This window comes from Rosa rugosa, chromosome 4 (assembly GCF_958449725.1).
Source record: "Rosa rugosa chromosome 4, drRosRugo1.1, whole genome shotgun sequence".
In the NCBI taxonomy this organism is placed as follows: Eukaryota; Viridiplantae; Streptophyta; class Magnoliopsida; order Rosales; family Rosaceae; genus Rosa; species Rosa rugosa.
Window position 1 is genome coordinate 47,059,631 of NC_084823.1, and position 16,131 is coordinate 47,075,761.

At 40.4% G+C, this 16,131-nt stretch overlaps 2 protein-coding genes and 1 pseudogene across 3 annotated transcripts; 1 reads left to right on the forward strand and 2 right to left on the reverse strand.

The window, feature by feature from the left end:
* Positions 1-1,764: 1,764 nt before the first annotated feature.
* LOC133746086 (putative receptor-like protein kinase At1g80870) lies at positions 1,765-3,721 on the reverse strand. Its single transcript, XM_062174251.1, has 2 exons — positions 3,143-3,721; positions 1,765-2,638 (listed from the first exon to the last, which is right to left on the reverse strand). The coding sequence occupies exons 1-2, from the start codon at positions 3,618-3,620 to the stop codon at positions 2,067-2,069; spliced, it is 1,050 nt and encodes a 349-aa protein (XP_062030235.1). The 5' UTR covers positions 3,621-3,721; the 3' UTR covers positions 1,765-2,066.
* Positions 3,722-5,557: 1,836 nt separating this feature from the next.
* LOC133742275 (11S globulin seed storage protein 2-like) lies at positions 5,558-6,895 on the forward strand (annotated as a pseudogene).
* Positions 6,896-10,897: 4,002 nt separating this feature from the next.
* LOC133707153 (probable polygalacturonase) lies at positions 10,898-15,584 on the reverse strand. Of its 2 annotated transcripts, none has more exons than XM_062132700.1 (6): positions 15,318-15,584; positions 14,689-15,221; positions 13,397-13,517; positions 13,145-13,319; positions 12,650-12,720; positions 10,898-12,164 (listed from the first exon to the last, which is right to left on the reverse strand). In XM_062132700.1, the coding sequence occupies exons 2-6, from the start codon at positions 15,013-15,015 to the stop codon at positions 11,524-11,526; spliced, it is 1,335 nt and encodes a 444-aa protein (XP_061988684.1). In that variant the 5' UTR covers positions 15,016-15,221; positions 15,318-15,584; the 3' UTR covers positions 10,898-11,523. The 2 variants fall into 2 exon arrangements, with proteins under 2 accessions (XP_061988684.1, XP_061988685.1); XM_062132701.1 differs by having other exon boundaries at positions 14,689-15,232.
* Between the last annotated feature and the right edge of the window lie 547 nt (positions 15,585-16,131).

A 16,131-nucleotide genomic window follows, 5' to 3' on the forward strand; every position in this document is an offset into this window, starting at 1 on the left:
CAATGTTTTCCAGGATAATCGCGAATACGACCTCGGAGGAGGCTCCCTCTGGGATAGGCTTTGGAACGAAAGCCTATCTTTCTCTACTTGTCGCTGTGTTGGAGGCAGCGACAGTGTCAGCCGGCTCGTTGGCCTGGTTGTTGGTGACAGTTTGACCCTCAGCAGTGGTCGGGCGATTCCCTCCTTGTTCAGTCGACATGTCAGTTAAATGGGAATGAAGAGCGAATCTTTGAGTCACTTGTTGTTCTGAAAGACCACGACAATCCGCGCGAGGATGTGGTTTGTAACTGGAGGTCTTATGCTTTGGGCAGTTGGCGTAAACCTTTTGGTAAGGGTTTTCGCTTAACTTCCCAATGGCTAATGTTCACGAAGAGACACTAAAGTGGTCCCACTGGGCGTGCCAAAATGTTTGGCTCCAAAACCAGTTGGCTTGCAAACTGTCTCTTTTGAGCGAGTGATTGCGCAGACGTGCCAGCACCGCGGGGTGCAGTCGTTGGGGTAGTCCCTTGACCTGACTTCTTCTTCAAGCGTTGTGGACGAGGAGAGCACCAACCTCGTCACAGGGTTCTTCTCTAGCCTTTCGGAAAAGGACTTTTGCCTTACGGATAAGGACTTTGGATGTGATCTCTTCGCGTCACCGAATCGATACTTAGTATTGCAGACTAAGCAGAGCAATCACTGGGAAGTTTGGAGAAAGCACGGGTTGCGCTAAAGCGTGACTTTAGCTTCGCTGGGTTGCGAGGGCGTTACCCTTGCTTCGCTGGTAGTAACAGTGGCGGTTGCGCTCGCAGTCGGCTCCTGGGGAGAGTACTGGGACTGGAAGTACGGTCGCCGGTTGGTTTGGTGATGCTGACAGTCGGCTCTTGGAGAGACTAGGACTGGCGCACGGTCACCGGGTTTCAACAAGATTGAAGGTTTGCTCCGGGGAGGCTTTGTAATCGCTAGGATTGATTGATATGAGAGAGGTCTTTAATTCGTCCTTGAAACCTGGTATATATACCTAGGGTTTCGACAGCTCCTTGTTGTAGAAGGATTATTGATTGAAGTTTCCTAGTCAATCTCTGCTACCTGACTCCAATAAGGTTTCGTTTTCCTCATGGATTCCGGAATGGGTGAAGCTGTAACCCAAACCCTAGTAGGCTTATTTTTGGGCCGCTGGTATCGGCCCGCTGTGCTAGATCCACTAAAGGATATTGCCAAAATTACTTTTGGGCTCAAACAGGCTCCAAGCCTTCCTTCTTTCTTTTTTTTTCTTTTTTTTTTCAAATTATGAAAGATGAAACATTGGGCTATAAATTTGTTTGAGGTTCTTACTATTGGAATATAGGAAGTATAGAAGACAATCTAGCTAGGGGTAATGATTTTGATTCTCCAAGCCCATGCATTCTTCATTTGTCTGTTGTCACCAATTATGTAATTAAGTAGCAATTAATTGATTGAATATGTAAACACTTATTTATTTATTTTTTAAGAGAGTCGGTGCGGCTATCCTTAAGCATTGATTAATAAAACTGCATAATATAAGAGGAGACATAGAGCCTAAACTAAACTACACTTATTCATCATGTAAACTATTCTTCGATCTCTAGTTTCATTCTTCCTCTATGTCCATACATTAATTCTCTACTTTCTATTTGTCATAGTTCTAACATATATACTCGGAAAAATTAATATACACTTATTACATATCAATAAAAATTTGTTTGATAAAAAAGATTCGTACATGAACTCCAATCTTTGAATGCTTATTTCTGAATTACAATATTGTTATTGAGTAACGATAATAATATCATTGATTAAAACAAAAGATACATAAGTTTTGCCAATTGACATGGTAAATCAATCGACACTCCAAGCTGAACCGGCAAGTACAAATTCAAACGCTTGAATTTGTTCCTCTAGGAAACTCCCAAAAAGGCTGGGGAGCCTTTTTTCTTTCGGTACTTTTTTGTTTTGTTTGTTTTTTTTGGGGCGGGGTAAACAAACCTATATATCTCTTGTACGAGCACACACTATATATAAACCCTTAATACACCAAACCTAACCCTTTACCCATATTAACTTAATTACATTATCCCCACGATATCATTATAAATCTCTTCTATTGTAGGCCTAGTCTCCCGTTTGGCATTCGTACATGCCACGGCAATGTCGAAGACCTTTACTACTTGCCTCCTCTCTTTCGCATCCTTCATACCAAACTCAACCAAGTCCAACCCACAAAATTTCATGGCTTCCTTCTTCTCCTTTGTCCCCTTTTTCATCAGACTCAAACCCCTGGGACCTGCTAAAACGTCCAGCAGTATCACCCCAAAGTTGTAAATGTCAGCCTTCTGGTTCAACTCGTCAGAGTAATTGGTCTCTTCCACCAGCCAGAAAGGTGACTTCATCACCTGCCATGTTTCCGGAATCTCAACTTGCTCCGCCAATTGGGTGAACCCGTAATCGGATAAGCAGGCTGAGAAGTCGATGTTCACTAATACGTTTGAGGCCTTGATGCTGCCGTGGATGTGCATCATCATGTTCTTTTGGTATGGAGGATATTGTGTATGGATAAATGATATTGCTCTAGAAATATGGAAAATTATGGACAGCCTTTGGTTCCAAACCAGTGCCGTGTGACCATGATCCCTCGCACCTTGATTACGGTGGAACCAAAAGAAATCGATCAGATATGAGAGAACAAGATCAAGTCGAACTTATTGTTCGTGACATGCATTTCTTTTGTTTGTAAGTAGCTTCAATATTATGGACATATGTTCTGTGGAATTAGAAACTAAGAATAGGTTGCAGTGAAAGTAAATAAATCATACAAAAGAACTCGGCATGTATTTCATACTGATCGATCATCAAAAGTTAGTATTTGTGCATTTATTTATCATAGCTACATGAATAAATCATATATAACTTGAATTTAAGTAACAATAACTTCTGATAGAATTAACCAAATAATATCGGTGCATTAGTGCATGACTATATATCTCGGATTAAGGATTTCTAACCAACCACTAGAATAACACTAATAATTATTTTTAGATTATTACCTGCATGATTTATTATTTAGGGATATAAAACCGATTTTTAAGTTTAGGAGTAGAGAATCACGACCATAGATATGTAAGAAACAAGCTAGTAAACTAACCGGCAAGCAAGTCAGCGAGGCTTCCCATGGGACGATAATCCGAGAGCACAAACTTGATCCTCTTAGCAAACAAGTAAGCAGTGACAGGAACCAGAAACTCACACTTCCGACTCACCTCAGCCAACCTCTGTATTCTCTTCCCAAACTCGCGCCTCCCAACCCTGACCTGCCTAAACCTCTTCACCGCACACACCCTCCCTCCCAAGAGCACCACCTTCTCCGTCATCGCCAACCGGCTCTCTCCGATCACACCCACCGAGCCTCTAAGCACACCCCTTAGGGTTAGGTGTGCCAGGCTCTCCACACATCCCACGCACTTCTTGTCGTGGTCGCAGTGGACGAGTGGCTGATCCTCCATGAAGCCGACGATGCAGTCCTCGTAGTCGTTGAAGGAGCCCGATTTGCTGCAGCCGAGGTCACGGACGTAGTCGCCATCCTTAGGGCTCTTTCTGGTTACGGTCAAGGCTCTAGAAAGCATGGTTTTCTTGGGGAGGGGATGGGGAAGATGGTTATGTGGGGTTTGGAGAATATGGCGTGGCGCAGTGTGGGAGAGGTCGTTTTTTCTTGTTATGATTGGCAGTGACATTCCTTGGGAATCATCGAAAGGGAGCTATCCAGCTAGCTTGGGGATCTGGTATTGGGCCGTTGGGGTTCAGAAAATCCAAAAGTGGAATCTCGTTGTTTGTTCAAACTTTGGCACCCAAAATATTAGTATTAAACTATATACTATATAAAAGAAATAAGAGAATAACAAATGAACAAAGTTAGAGTGTGTTTGGATGAGGGAAAAAGTGATGAAATTTAATTGAAAGTGAGGATTTCATAATTTCTAAAAGCCAATTCCCTCGTTTGGCATTATCAGATTGGAAATTTTAAATTTCCCTGTGGAAAAAAATGAAGGAATTCGTTATTTAAATTCCTCACTTCAATTTCCAACAAAATAGGTGTCATTTACGAATTCCTTTGTAGTATTCAATTTTTATTTCCAAAACAAGACTTTTTTCTATTTTCTATTTTTATTTATTTTAAACTTTCTTAATTTAATACACATTTCAAATCCTAAATAGATGCAACCAAACAATAGAAATTGCAATTAATGGAATTTTAGATTGAAAGAGTTAAAGATTCCATCATTTATAAATTCCTACGGATTTTATAATTTTCTCATCCAAACGTACCATTAAAGTTGGGTATTCTAAAAAAAAAAGTTAAAGTTGGGAATGAGCTCAGATATGATTAATTTCGAATATTCTCGTATAATTTCATGTACATAGTCGGTGATTTTAAAAATATTTTAATGATATATATTATTCTACCATCAAACAAAACTCTATCACGAACTATTTCCTTTGTCGAATCTCACCCAGTCACCCGGAGGGGTTTTGCAGGGTCGTTTAAATGCGGGTGCTCACAATTGCTTGTGAGATGCGAAGGGGGGTATTGTTGATTAAAACTTGCATAGTGGGCAGGGTGATGACAATTTGTTCCACGAGAGGGAGTCACTACCCAAATGAGAAAAAAAAAATGAAAAAAAAAATCAAAATTTGATCCATTCTTGTACTATTGAGGGACTCATTCTATTATCCCCGATGCTCCATAGTAAACCACCTCTAAGTAAAATAGAATGATTTTCCCTCAATATGGGCCAAGAGAAGCAGAAGCCCAAGAGATGTGCAAGACTAGCCCAAATTTATCAACTGGGCTTAGGCAAGGGTGCATTAGCTTCTAAATAGTTCGAGACGTACCCTTGACAATTAAGTAAAGAGTACTTATGAAATCAGGCAATCAGCACACTACAAGAATGGGACCGTGCATGCCCCGACATGTTTGGGCCTAAGATGGTCTCGCGGCTTTATTAGATTTCCAGCCCAGCCCATATTTCACATCTGGGATTTCTTTCCCAGTTGAATCAGGATACTACCCAATAATGATTTTAGTTCGCATTTAGGATAATCCAGATTAATCCCTACTGTAATCAAATATTGAATCTTTCTCCTTGTAGAAGATGACATACTCCTATAATTTTGCTATATATACACCCCTAATCATTTGCACTTAACATAGCTCACACACATTGTTCTTGATATTTAGTATCATTAATATGCTCTTGTTTTGGATAGTTTTCTTTCTGGGTTAGAGAAAATATGGAGATTGATCTTACACCAAGGTTAGCTAAGAAGGTTTATGGAGGAGATGGTGGTTCCTACTTTGCCTGGTCCTCATCGGAGCTTCCCATACTCCGTGAAGGAGACATTGGAGCTGCCAAGCTCTCTCTAGAAAAGGACGGCTTTGCTCTCCCCAATTACTATGACTCTGCCAATAGTTGCTTATGTCCTTCAGGGTAATTGTTCTTGATATTTAGTATCATTAATTTGTTCTCGTTTTGGATAGTTTGCTTTATGGGTTAGAGAAAATATGGAGATTGATCTTACACCAAGGTTAGCTAATAAGGTTTATGGAGGAGATGGTGGTTCCTACTTTGCCTGGTCCTCATTGGAGCTTCCCATACTTCGTGAAGGAGACATTGGAGCTGCCAAGCTCTCTCTAGAAAAGGACGGCTTTGCTCTCCCCAATTACTCTGACTCTGCCAAGAGTTGCTTATGTCCTTCAGGGTAATTGTTCTTGATATTTAGTATCATTAATTTGCTCTTGTTTTGGATAGTTTGCTTTCTGGGTTAGAAAAATATGGAGATTGATCTTACACCAAGGTTAGCTAATAAGGTTTATGGAGGAGATGGTGGTTCCAACTTTGCCTGGTCCTGATCGGAGGTTCCCATGCTCTGTGAAGGAGACATTGGAGCTGTCAAGCTCTCTATAGAAAATGGCGGCTTTGCTCTCCCCAATTACTCTGACTCTACCAGAGTTGCTTATGTCCTTCAGGGTAATGGAGTAGTTGGAATTGTTCTGCTCGAGAAGGAAGAAAAGGTCCTTCTAGTGAAGAAGGGCAATGCCATTGCCCTCCCTTTTGGAGTTATCACTTGGTGGTACAACAAGGAGGACACTGAGTTTGTGGTTCTTTTCTTAGGTGATACCAAAACAACTCACAGAAGGGGGGAGTTCACTTATTTCTATCTAAATGGTTCTAATGGCATTTTCACTGACTTCTCAACTGAGTTTGTTAGCCGAGCATGAGATTTGGAGGAGAGTGTTGTGAAGACTCTTGTTGGCAAGCAAACTGGCAAGGGCATTGTTAAGTTGGGGGGAGCTAGTTTGCCTGAGCCAAACAAGGAACATAGAGATGAGATGACTTTGAATTGCGAAGAGGCTCCTCTTGATGTTGATATTAAGGGGGGAGGAAGAGTTGTTGTTTTGAATACTAAGAACCTTCCTTTGGTTAGTGAGGTTGGGCTCAGTGCTGATCTTGTTAGGTTGGACAGAAATGCTATGTGCTCCCCTGGGTTTTCTTGTGACTCTGCATTGCAGGTGACTTATATTGTTAGGGGCAGTGGTCGTGTCCAAGTTGTTGGTGTCAATAGGAAGAGGATATTGGAAACAACCGTTACAGCTGGTAACTTGTTCGTCGTTCCTCGATTCTTTCTTGTTTCAAAGATTGCTGATCCAAAAGGCTTGGAATGGTTCTCCATCATCACCACTGCTAATCCAATATTCACTCATTTGGCTGGAAGTATTGGTGCTTGGAAGATGTTATCTCCTCAGGTACTTGAGGCGTCCTTCAACGTGGATTCAGACACTGAGAGATTTTATCGATCAAAGAGAACTTCTGATGCAATCTTCTTCCCTCCTTCGAAGTGAATCGAGGAGCTAATACAATGCTTTAGGTTTCATTCCTTTTTCTTTTTTTGTCTTTTGCCTTTATTAGTTAGGATTTCTTTGGCCTTTTTAATCTTTAGTATCATTTTAAAGATGCTATCTATTATGCTTTAATTTGTATTTTTCATTAAAATTGATAGTAGTGGTTTTAGTTGTAATGTTTAACTATTTGAGAATGAGTTTCTATTAAATTTACATGGTTGGTTCTCAATGAGATTATTAATTTCACTATAAAAATAAAAAATTAAAAAAACCTCCGAATTGAAAATTTTAGATACAATTGCAGCTACAATTAATAAATAAACGAATAAAAAAACATGTTTAAAGATTGACTTTTAAAATATGTTAATAGCAACCCCTCACCAACGACTGAATTATTCAAGGGGGTTTCTTTCTGGGGTATTTTATTACTCACATTTTTCTTACCACTCGTGAGGGGATAGGCTAGCTCATGGGACTCATGTGGCTGCCACAGAAGGATAAAAACAACACTTAAAAATTGAAATATGGGAGTGAGAGAGAGATGAAAACGTAATAAGGAACGTAGCCATCTGCAGCTAGGCTATACCAAATAACGAGTACAAATACTACACGATTTCGCCACGTGGCAATAACGGAGATCATGTGTCTCTGACTATTCTGTTCCGAAAGCCATTCTTCCAGACATCATTGGTCAACACAGCTCGTTTTCCCACATGAGACAAAAAAAAAAAACAAAAAAAAACACACGCACACGTCCTAAGTGATGTCATTTGCGCCTGTCTCTCTCCACACCCTGCACCCAGGTTTACAAAACTGCCCTTTCTTAATTAGTTTGTAGACCATTTCAAAAAAAATTAGTTTGTAGTAATCAAATTCCATACGAATTTTGTACTTGACAGTCGACAAATAATTTTCCCATTAATGCATGAATTTGTTCCAAAAAGAACAATATTTCTCATTTCTTTTTACAGGTGTTGTTATTTTGTCATGATATTTTTATAGATATAATCGTGTTTATAATGTTAAACGAAATACATTATGATTCATGCACTGTTAAATAAACGACACAAAATATAACAAGAGTGACAATACATCAAATCTCATTAGACAAAAAAGGATTAAGCTTTAAAAAAAATCAAAATAAAACATTTATCAAAATCACAAGACAAAGGATTAGAGTCAACAACACCCTTTTAAACGAGGAATCACCAGACACTCTAGAGTGAATGGTATTTTCAACCCTGAAGCCATTAAAGATAAGGGACCGAATGGTATTCTCAACCAAAATATGGACTCGTGTATGTTATGAATAGGACCACATACCACAAAATTGCCAACAAAGCTAGATATAATCCATTCCCAGCGGGCAATTTAGACTTTTTAAATAATGGGAATAACCTTACGGTCCACGCAACGTAGGTCCAAGTGTGAACCCAAAACGCCACACAGAAGAAGCCCCCAAAAATAACGGGACGCCCTTCTTCTCCCCGAATCTCCAATAACGTGGGCGGTGAACCCCCTTGCCCGTTGCCCGCATTTTACTCCTTCCCGCTCCCCTACACACAAGTCAAACCCCTAACCCCCCTGCCCGAAATTACACCCTTTTCCTATATTTTCTCTCCCCTCACCACTCCAGATATATATATATAACCACCCCAACCACTACCACCAATCCTCAAATCGAAAATGGCCAAGCTCATCTTCACCGCCGCCGCCCTCTTCCTCCTCTTCGCCTTTTCCCATGCCCGCGCGCCGTCCGATATCCCCAACGGCCGTGATGATGCAACAGACAACAAGATCCCGGTAGCCGATGCCGAACCGTTTAAGGCTACCACCAACACTCTACGTTTACCGAGCGAGAGACCCGGGTCCGAATCCGGACCCGTTGTGGAATTGGAGGAGACCGAGACCGTCCCCGTCGCCGAGGAGGAGAAGAAGCTTCCGGAAGCCGAGTTCGCCACCATCGAATCGAACGAGGAGAACACCGCCGATGCGTCGAAATCCGAGGCCGTTCCGTTGACCATCATCAGCTTCCGCCCCGTCGGCCGCCACTTCCCCCGCCGTCCGTTCCCGTTGTCTCTCCGTCCGGGTCACCGCTGCGGCCACGGTCGCCGCCAGCCCAAGCGGTGGACCCCGCACTTCCACGGCAGCGAGCGCGAGAAGGACACTCCCTACGGCGACGACATGATCTTGTCCTCCGGCGACGAGATGAAGTTCGATCGTCCGTTCCGCGGCGGAGCGCGCCAGATCCCGGCCAGGTGGTTCAACTTCCGCCACGGCGGACCTAGATTCCCTTACAAACACGAGGATGACATGGAATCCGAGAGGCCTCACCGCCACCATCGCCGCCACCACCACCACGATCACGACTTGGACCAAGAAAATGAGGTAGAGGAGAACCACAGGGAGCATAAACACGAGCACGAGCACAGGGGTGGTTTGTTCAGGGGCTTCCGCAAGTTCTTGAACCGCTTTTGAGTTTTGAATTTTGAATCAGTCATAGATCTGCTACATTTCTATAATGATCTATCTGTTTTCGGTTTGCATTTGCTTTGATTTGTAATCTTACGAGACTTCTGTTGCTGTAAATAATGATGCATCCGTGAGAGATGTAGATTCTTATTATGCTTGTAAGATAGGCACAGTTTGATAAATAATATGCTTCTGTTTATGTTTATGCTACTTGAGATAGGCTTGATGTTAATGCAAATCGACAAATCCATAACCTATATATTACGCTCCAGATTGTATGTCACGCCCATTTTTATTGATTATGACTGATTGAATGATGGAGTTTTTGTTGTGATAGATTTCTGGGTTTTTGTTCTGAAATCTGAGTGTTGTTGCTGCATGTTTAGTTAATTGAACACCCATGCCAGTTGACAGAGATGGAATTTGAATATGGTTGTTTTTGTGGGTTCTTGCAATGGGCTGATTTGTGTAGAAATTGACGAGAAAGACATGCTGTTATGGAACCCTTGAACTGGACAATCCAATTTGTTGCCAAAACCTACTTCGAAGCTTTGCGGAGTTGGTTATGATCTCACTATGAAGTTTTCTGGATTTGGTTATGGTTCAGGTCTTTAGTTTAAAATCGGGTTCATGGAGGAGGGTCCTAGTTACTTTCGCTTGCTAGGGCCAGGGTGCTTGTTAAATGGTGCTCTGCATTGGGCAGAGACCATATTCAGGTCATCTATTCTCCTATGTTCTCGTATATTTCCAATTGAGAAAGCTGTGTATTGATTATTGAATTCATGATTTGGGAATCTATTCATTTGTTCTACTGCTACTCTGGTAGGATTATTAGATAATTTAGATTATGAATCTATGATGTTCTATAATGGTATAATTTGATTCTTTAAAATTGCAGTGGTATTTTTATGATTTTATCCTCTTTTCTTTTTGTCTGGAACTCTCCAAGTGTGGAACTCATTTTTTTGGCCCCCATACAAAAACGTTTCTCCCTCCGCCACTGTTTGTTAAATCATCAATGTTACTTTGATGCGCACTGGGTTAGAAAAGCCAGTAATTTTTTTACTTCTACCTCTACTTCTAGTTCATACTTTCTAATGATTTTCTATGTCTTGCTTATGTTTCTGCCTGCCACGTTGCTTTGTACTCGAGATTGGATTTTTGATAACAAAGGTAAGCTCAAAACAACTTGGTTCTATTCTCACTTTATCAATCTTTATGTTATTCTAATATTTTTCTTTTTTGTTTGTTTATATTTTAGAAAAAGAGCGTGCTGAATTGGAGGATCTTACTGAAGACGTATTTGATTTGACATTGCAAGATAGATCTGGAGAAGGAGAAAACCGCAATTAAGATGACTTAGACGTATTTTATTTAATACATTAAAAATGTATTTTATTTAGTACATTAAATATGTATTTCGAACCTATTTCAATCTTTGCAGCTACTATTATCATTGATGCTATTTCATCACTTATTCCAAAATCAATTTCTGCAATTGAAATATTTAATTATATCTACTAGCTTGGCTCAACCAACATATGTATATATTAATTGATCTGAATATATTTCTCTAACAGTTGATCAAAAAATGAATCAAAAATTACATAAGTCTTAACGGATTTGAGAAAAAAAAATTTATACACATAAGTCCTAATTGCTTAAAAAAAAAAAAAAAAAAAATTTGTTGACGGGTTCCAACGGAAAACCCACAAACCCGCCGGGTCTAGCCCGCGAAACCCGTTAACTTAACGGGTTTTTACCGGGTAGGCCCGTTAAGAACCCGCACCGTATCCGCACGTTGCCAGGCCTAGTATGACACTAGACCATTAAATTACATTTTGCATTACAGAAGGAAAGATAAAAACTCAGATTCTTCTTAAGTTTCGAGGAGGATAACCACCACAGGTGGTCGAGTTGGTAAGAGCCTCCAGGTGTGGAACCCCCACACCCGGGTTCGAATCCCGCCGACGCTTATTGGAGTTAAATCCCAATATATTCTTGGTGGCCAGGGGGGAGGAAGCGTTCTGACAAGATCTCCCGAGCACGGATTAGTCTCTGGGCCTAGGAAGCCTTTGAGGACACCGTGTGATTGACAAATAAAAAAAAAAAAAAAAGTTTCGAGGAGGATATAGAAGAGTTATGCAGACTTTGTTTTAGTAGTTGGAGCATGAAGTTGCGTGTTGGGCACTGGTCAACTCCGAGCATTGGATGGGGCTCACCAGATGAGCAGCCCCGCTGACATCTGAGCACTTCCATGGAGGTGTTCTTGTTGTTGCGGTCATGCCATGGAGGTTGATGTTGGAAAGACAGATTCCGGTGAAAGGGGAGTTCTTGAGGCCTTGTATGAGACCTGCCTGCAGAACTTGTATACCCCAGATGTCTGTTAATGTGATGCCCTTTACCACTGGGAGTGCATTTGGATTGAATTTGTCATCAGGGTGGTCTCCAACATCTCCTGCAATCTTTATACCCTTCCGTGCCTTTTCCATGAACACATTTGAAACTGTTATGTTTCTTATGAAGCCTCCCCTACCGATGTTTGTTTTTATATGGATACCAACTCCCACGTTGTAAAGGTTTATGTGTTCGGCAAATACATTCTCCACTCCACCAGAGGTTTCACTTCCTATTGCAATTCCAGAAAATGGGGATGATCCTCTGATCCGACGGATGGTAATGTCGGAACTAGGGCGACCATAAGCAATCCCATACTCATCCCATCCACTCTTTACAGCCACAAGATCATCTCCAGTAGATATGTACGAATCCTCTATGCAGACATTAGAGCTTGAATCTGTACATGGGATATACAAAATACATGTTATAACTTATAAACTTCCCTTTGGAAGAGGCAAATAAAGAACTGTGATTATCATAACTATTCTACAGCCAGTCCTGACATAAGGGGCGCAGATTCTTCTGGGTCTGACTTAAGACTTGCAAACTGACGATGTCTCAGCACCGAGTCTACTTTTCTATAGCTAAATGCAAAAATCATAAGCAAACAGCACAAGGTGCTCAAGGGTTGACAGACCATGTCCCGTTCCTTCCGTTCCTCTCATGATATTTCTTGTTAAAGACCTCGCTTTTGAATATACACATGCTATGTATCTAGAATACTTCCTTATACGAGATGAAATTGCATCTCCAATGTTTCATGCTCCTCTAATCTATCCTCAAATCTAAGTGACTTCTGATGTATTTAATCGTAGCATGTAGCAACACTAGTGTTTTCTTCAATGAACAATATGTGAGTTTATTTAGAAAACAGGCATGTACCTGGATCAATTCCATCGGTGTTGGGAGAGTCAGCTGGAGCCAATATTGTGACATACCGGACAACAATGTTACTGCAAAGAAGGAAGTAGGTATCAGATCAATTACCCTATACTCTTTGCAGAAGATAGATTAGGGTATTACATTATGAAGGGTAGTTTAGTAGGTCAAATAATTTAGCTGCTCATTTGATTAATTTCTGGGGTGACGGATGGATCGTACCATTCGAGCCTAACATTAGCTTATCATCTGGATGCAAATTCATCAAGTAATTGAACTTCCGTGCATACAGAATCTCCAAGCTAATTATATTTAGACAGTATTTACCCTTGTTGAACAGGTTATTCCACTTTTCTACCACCTAACTAACTAGTGTCCCTATCCATCTATAATGTGGAGCTCTCAGCTGTCAAAGTCTCCAAGCTAAACCAAACAGATACATGATAAACCCAGGTTTAGATGTAAAGTCACAGAACTAAGTCCATGTTTGGTTGTTACCTGGAATAAACAGGGTGAATATTCCAAAATGGAGAGTTCTGGAAAATCACATTGGAAATGATAATGTTTTTAGAGTTGATGAACTCAATGAGATTTGGTCTGGTGAATTGAAGAGTTCTTTGCCTCCACATGTTCCACCACACATCTCCTTGGCCATCAATTGTCCCATTCTCACCTGAAAAGAAGCATTTTGTTAAATAAGATTTAGCTAGCCCCCAAAAAGATACACAAAGAAGTCTGATTGAGACCTACCAGTGATAACCACATCATGAACTCCATCGCCATGGATGAAGCTCACATATCTCCCTCCAGGGCGTTCTCTCCCCCTTCCATAAGACGGCAAAGGAGCAATTAAACGCCAATTCTTAGTGTCCTGATCAATCAATGAAGAGATTAGAAAGAGCAGACAAGCAAATGAAACAAAGGTCAGCAATTAAAGGCCAAATCTTAGTGTCCTGCTCAACCAATTAAGAGATTAGAAAGAGCAGGCAAGCAAATGAAACAAGCGGTCAACAAATAAATCAGCAATCAAGTTTTCAAAACATCAATATAGTAAAGGAAACCCAAAAAAAAGAACTCCCAACATATTCACATAAGGATATCCTAGTGCTTACAACAATAACATATAGTCTAACATCTGGAAGCGTGCAAAAATTCATGATCAAATAGTTTGAAAATAATGCATTTTTAAGAGATGCTTTACCTAACAGAATGTAGAGATTCAAACAAAATCACACACATCAATAGAAATTGGTATTTATGTGGAATAGCTTTCACCATGAAAGTTGAAATCAGTCCATATTTAGTCTAGCACAACATATATTATGTTGTAAACTAACACAAGGACCATCGCTCTTGATAAATTAACAATGTGATTAGGCCAGTTAGCTCCAAGTACAGAATAGTATGGAACCATCCGGCATGGTACACAGCCCTGGCGATTACGGTCACACCAGTTTCCTGAATTAAGCACAAAATCATGCAATAATGTTGGAAAATTTGGCTGTTTACACACAAATATCTTGAGTACTTTAACAATTGATCTTGGACTTTGCTTACAGCCTGATACATAAATAATTATGTTTTACAGATACATAAATAACAATTGATCTTCGAAAATAGTTCATTTTAGTATACAATAGTTGCAAATCCACCTTTGCCCATAATTAAAAAGAATAAAATGTATCCGAGCCATTCCTATCATCCTTGTGGGAACAACAATCCACTAATTTATTAATTGGGGCAGTACGTGTTGAAGAGGACAAAACCAGTGGCAACATATCTAGCTGTCCAGTTATTTTATAAATGTTATGCACATGCTACCATGCTCTGTTATAGACCCACCATCTATTTTATTTTTGCTTTCAAGCCTGGATCCACCATAATGCCTAACATCCACATATCCATTCTTGCCAATCCAAAAACAAAGCCAAGTAATAGATAAACAAACACAACACAACACAACACAAATAGAGATTAGAAACCCTAATTTAGACCCTCAAATTAACTATAAGCTAGCATACTAATTAGCTTCTAAATAGTACCTGTGTGGCTTTGATAACAGCACCTCTAGCCAAGTAGAGAGTCATGTGGCTAGTGAGATTGAAGCTGTCCGTTAAGTACACCCCAGGAGGTATGTAAAGAAGCGTGCCTCCTCTCCTGTGCAAATGCTGAATCCGATATATCGCCGCCCGAAACGCCTTGGTGTTCACCGTGACGCCGTCACCGACGCCCCCGAAATCCGCTATCGAAATCTTATCGTAACGGTACTTCATTGGCACTATCCCTGAGCAGGTCACCGGCTCCGCCGCCGTAGAGACGTAGCTGAGGCATAGGAAAATCGAAAGGAAGAAGAACCAGAAAGCAGGCATTTTGGTAAATTCGAGTGTTTTTGGAGGGTAAAATTGAGACGAGAGAAAAGAGGTGAAGGAGCCAAAGGCAAAGGTCCAAAGAGGGCTTTAAGGTGAAATGGAAGAAAATTGTGTGTCGGTGAGTGATTAGATCTGGGAAATATATGTTACAAATTAAGAGAAGGGTCCAACAGTTGAGCTCCAAAGAAGTGATTGTTTTTGTTAACCTGGAAAAAGGCTACTCTGCATTAATTAATTGAAAGCTAGACAATAGCTTGGGGTTAAGAGCTGAGAGCAGAGTGACAAGGAGTGAAAATTCATACCGGTTGTGGTTGTCGGTTTGAGCTTAAAGCTCTGCTGAGACATCCAACGGCTGAAACGAGTCCGGTGGAAGTTAGTTGGGATCGGAGATTTGAGGGATTATAGTGAGAGGAGAAGGGTTGTGACTTGTGAGTAGAAGAAGAAGTTGGGGAGTACAGAGGGTCGGAATTTTAATGGGAGCAGTGGCTTCTGTCACTGTAATACCGTTTGCCAATAAATATCTGAAAAATAAATACAAGCATCACAAAAGCAGTGATTCCAACTAAAAAAAAGCAGATTGATTACACGTCACGAGGGGGAAATGCCGTTGAAGTTTTTTCTTTTTATAGAGAAAAGACCATATTCTTTTCTTTTCTGGGATTGAAGACTCGGGTCATCAGCCCAATATGGTGTTTGTTTTTTTGTCTTCCTTTCCTTTCCTTCTTTTGAAAGAAAAAAAAAAAAAAAATTGAGGATATTATAGTAGTACTCAAATAAGCAATAAATATGGAGTTCATCTGCAGCATATATTGAGTAGCTGAATTCAATATAAAGATAGACCGACTTCACATATTAGTAGATTAGCTTATTCTAATCTCGAGCTAGTCTACAATTGTAAGAAATTGATATGTATTCAATGTATACGTTAATGTCATAATAATAAAAGAACAGTTTCATATTCAAATCATTAAGCAAAAATCTTTCATTACGGGGAAGAGATGATGATGATCGTACTCGGAGTGGACAAAAAGTTAAAAACTCTACCTGGTTGACCACTATGAAATGATCAAAGTTCGTTAGGAACTTATAAAGTGACATCCCAAATCAAAATCATGA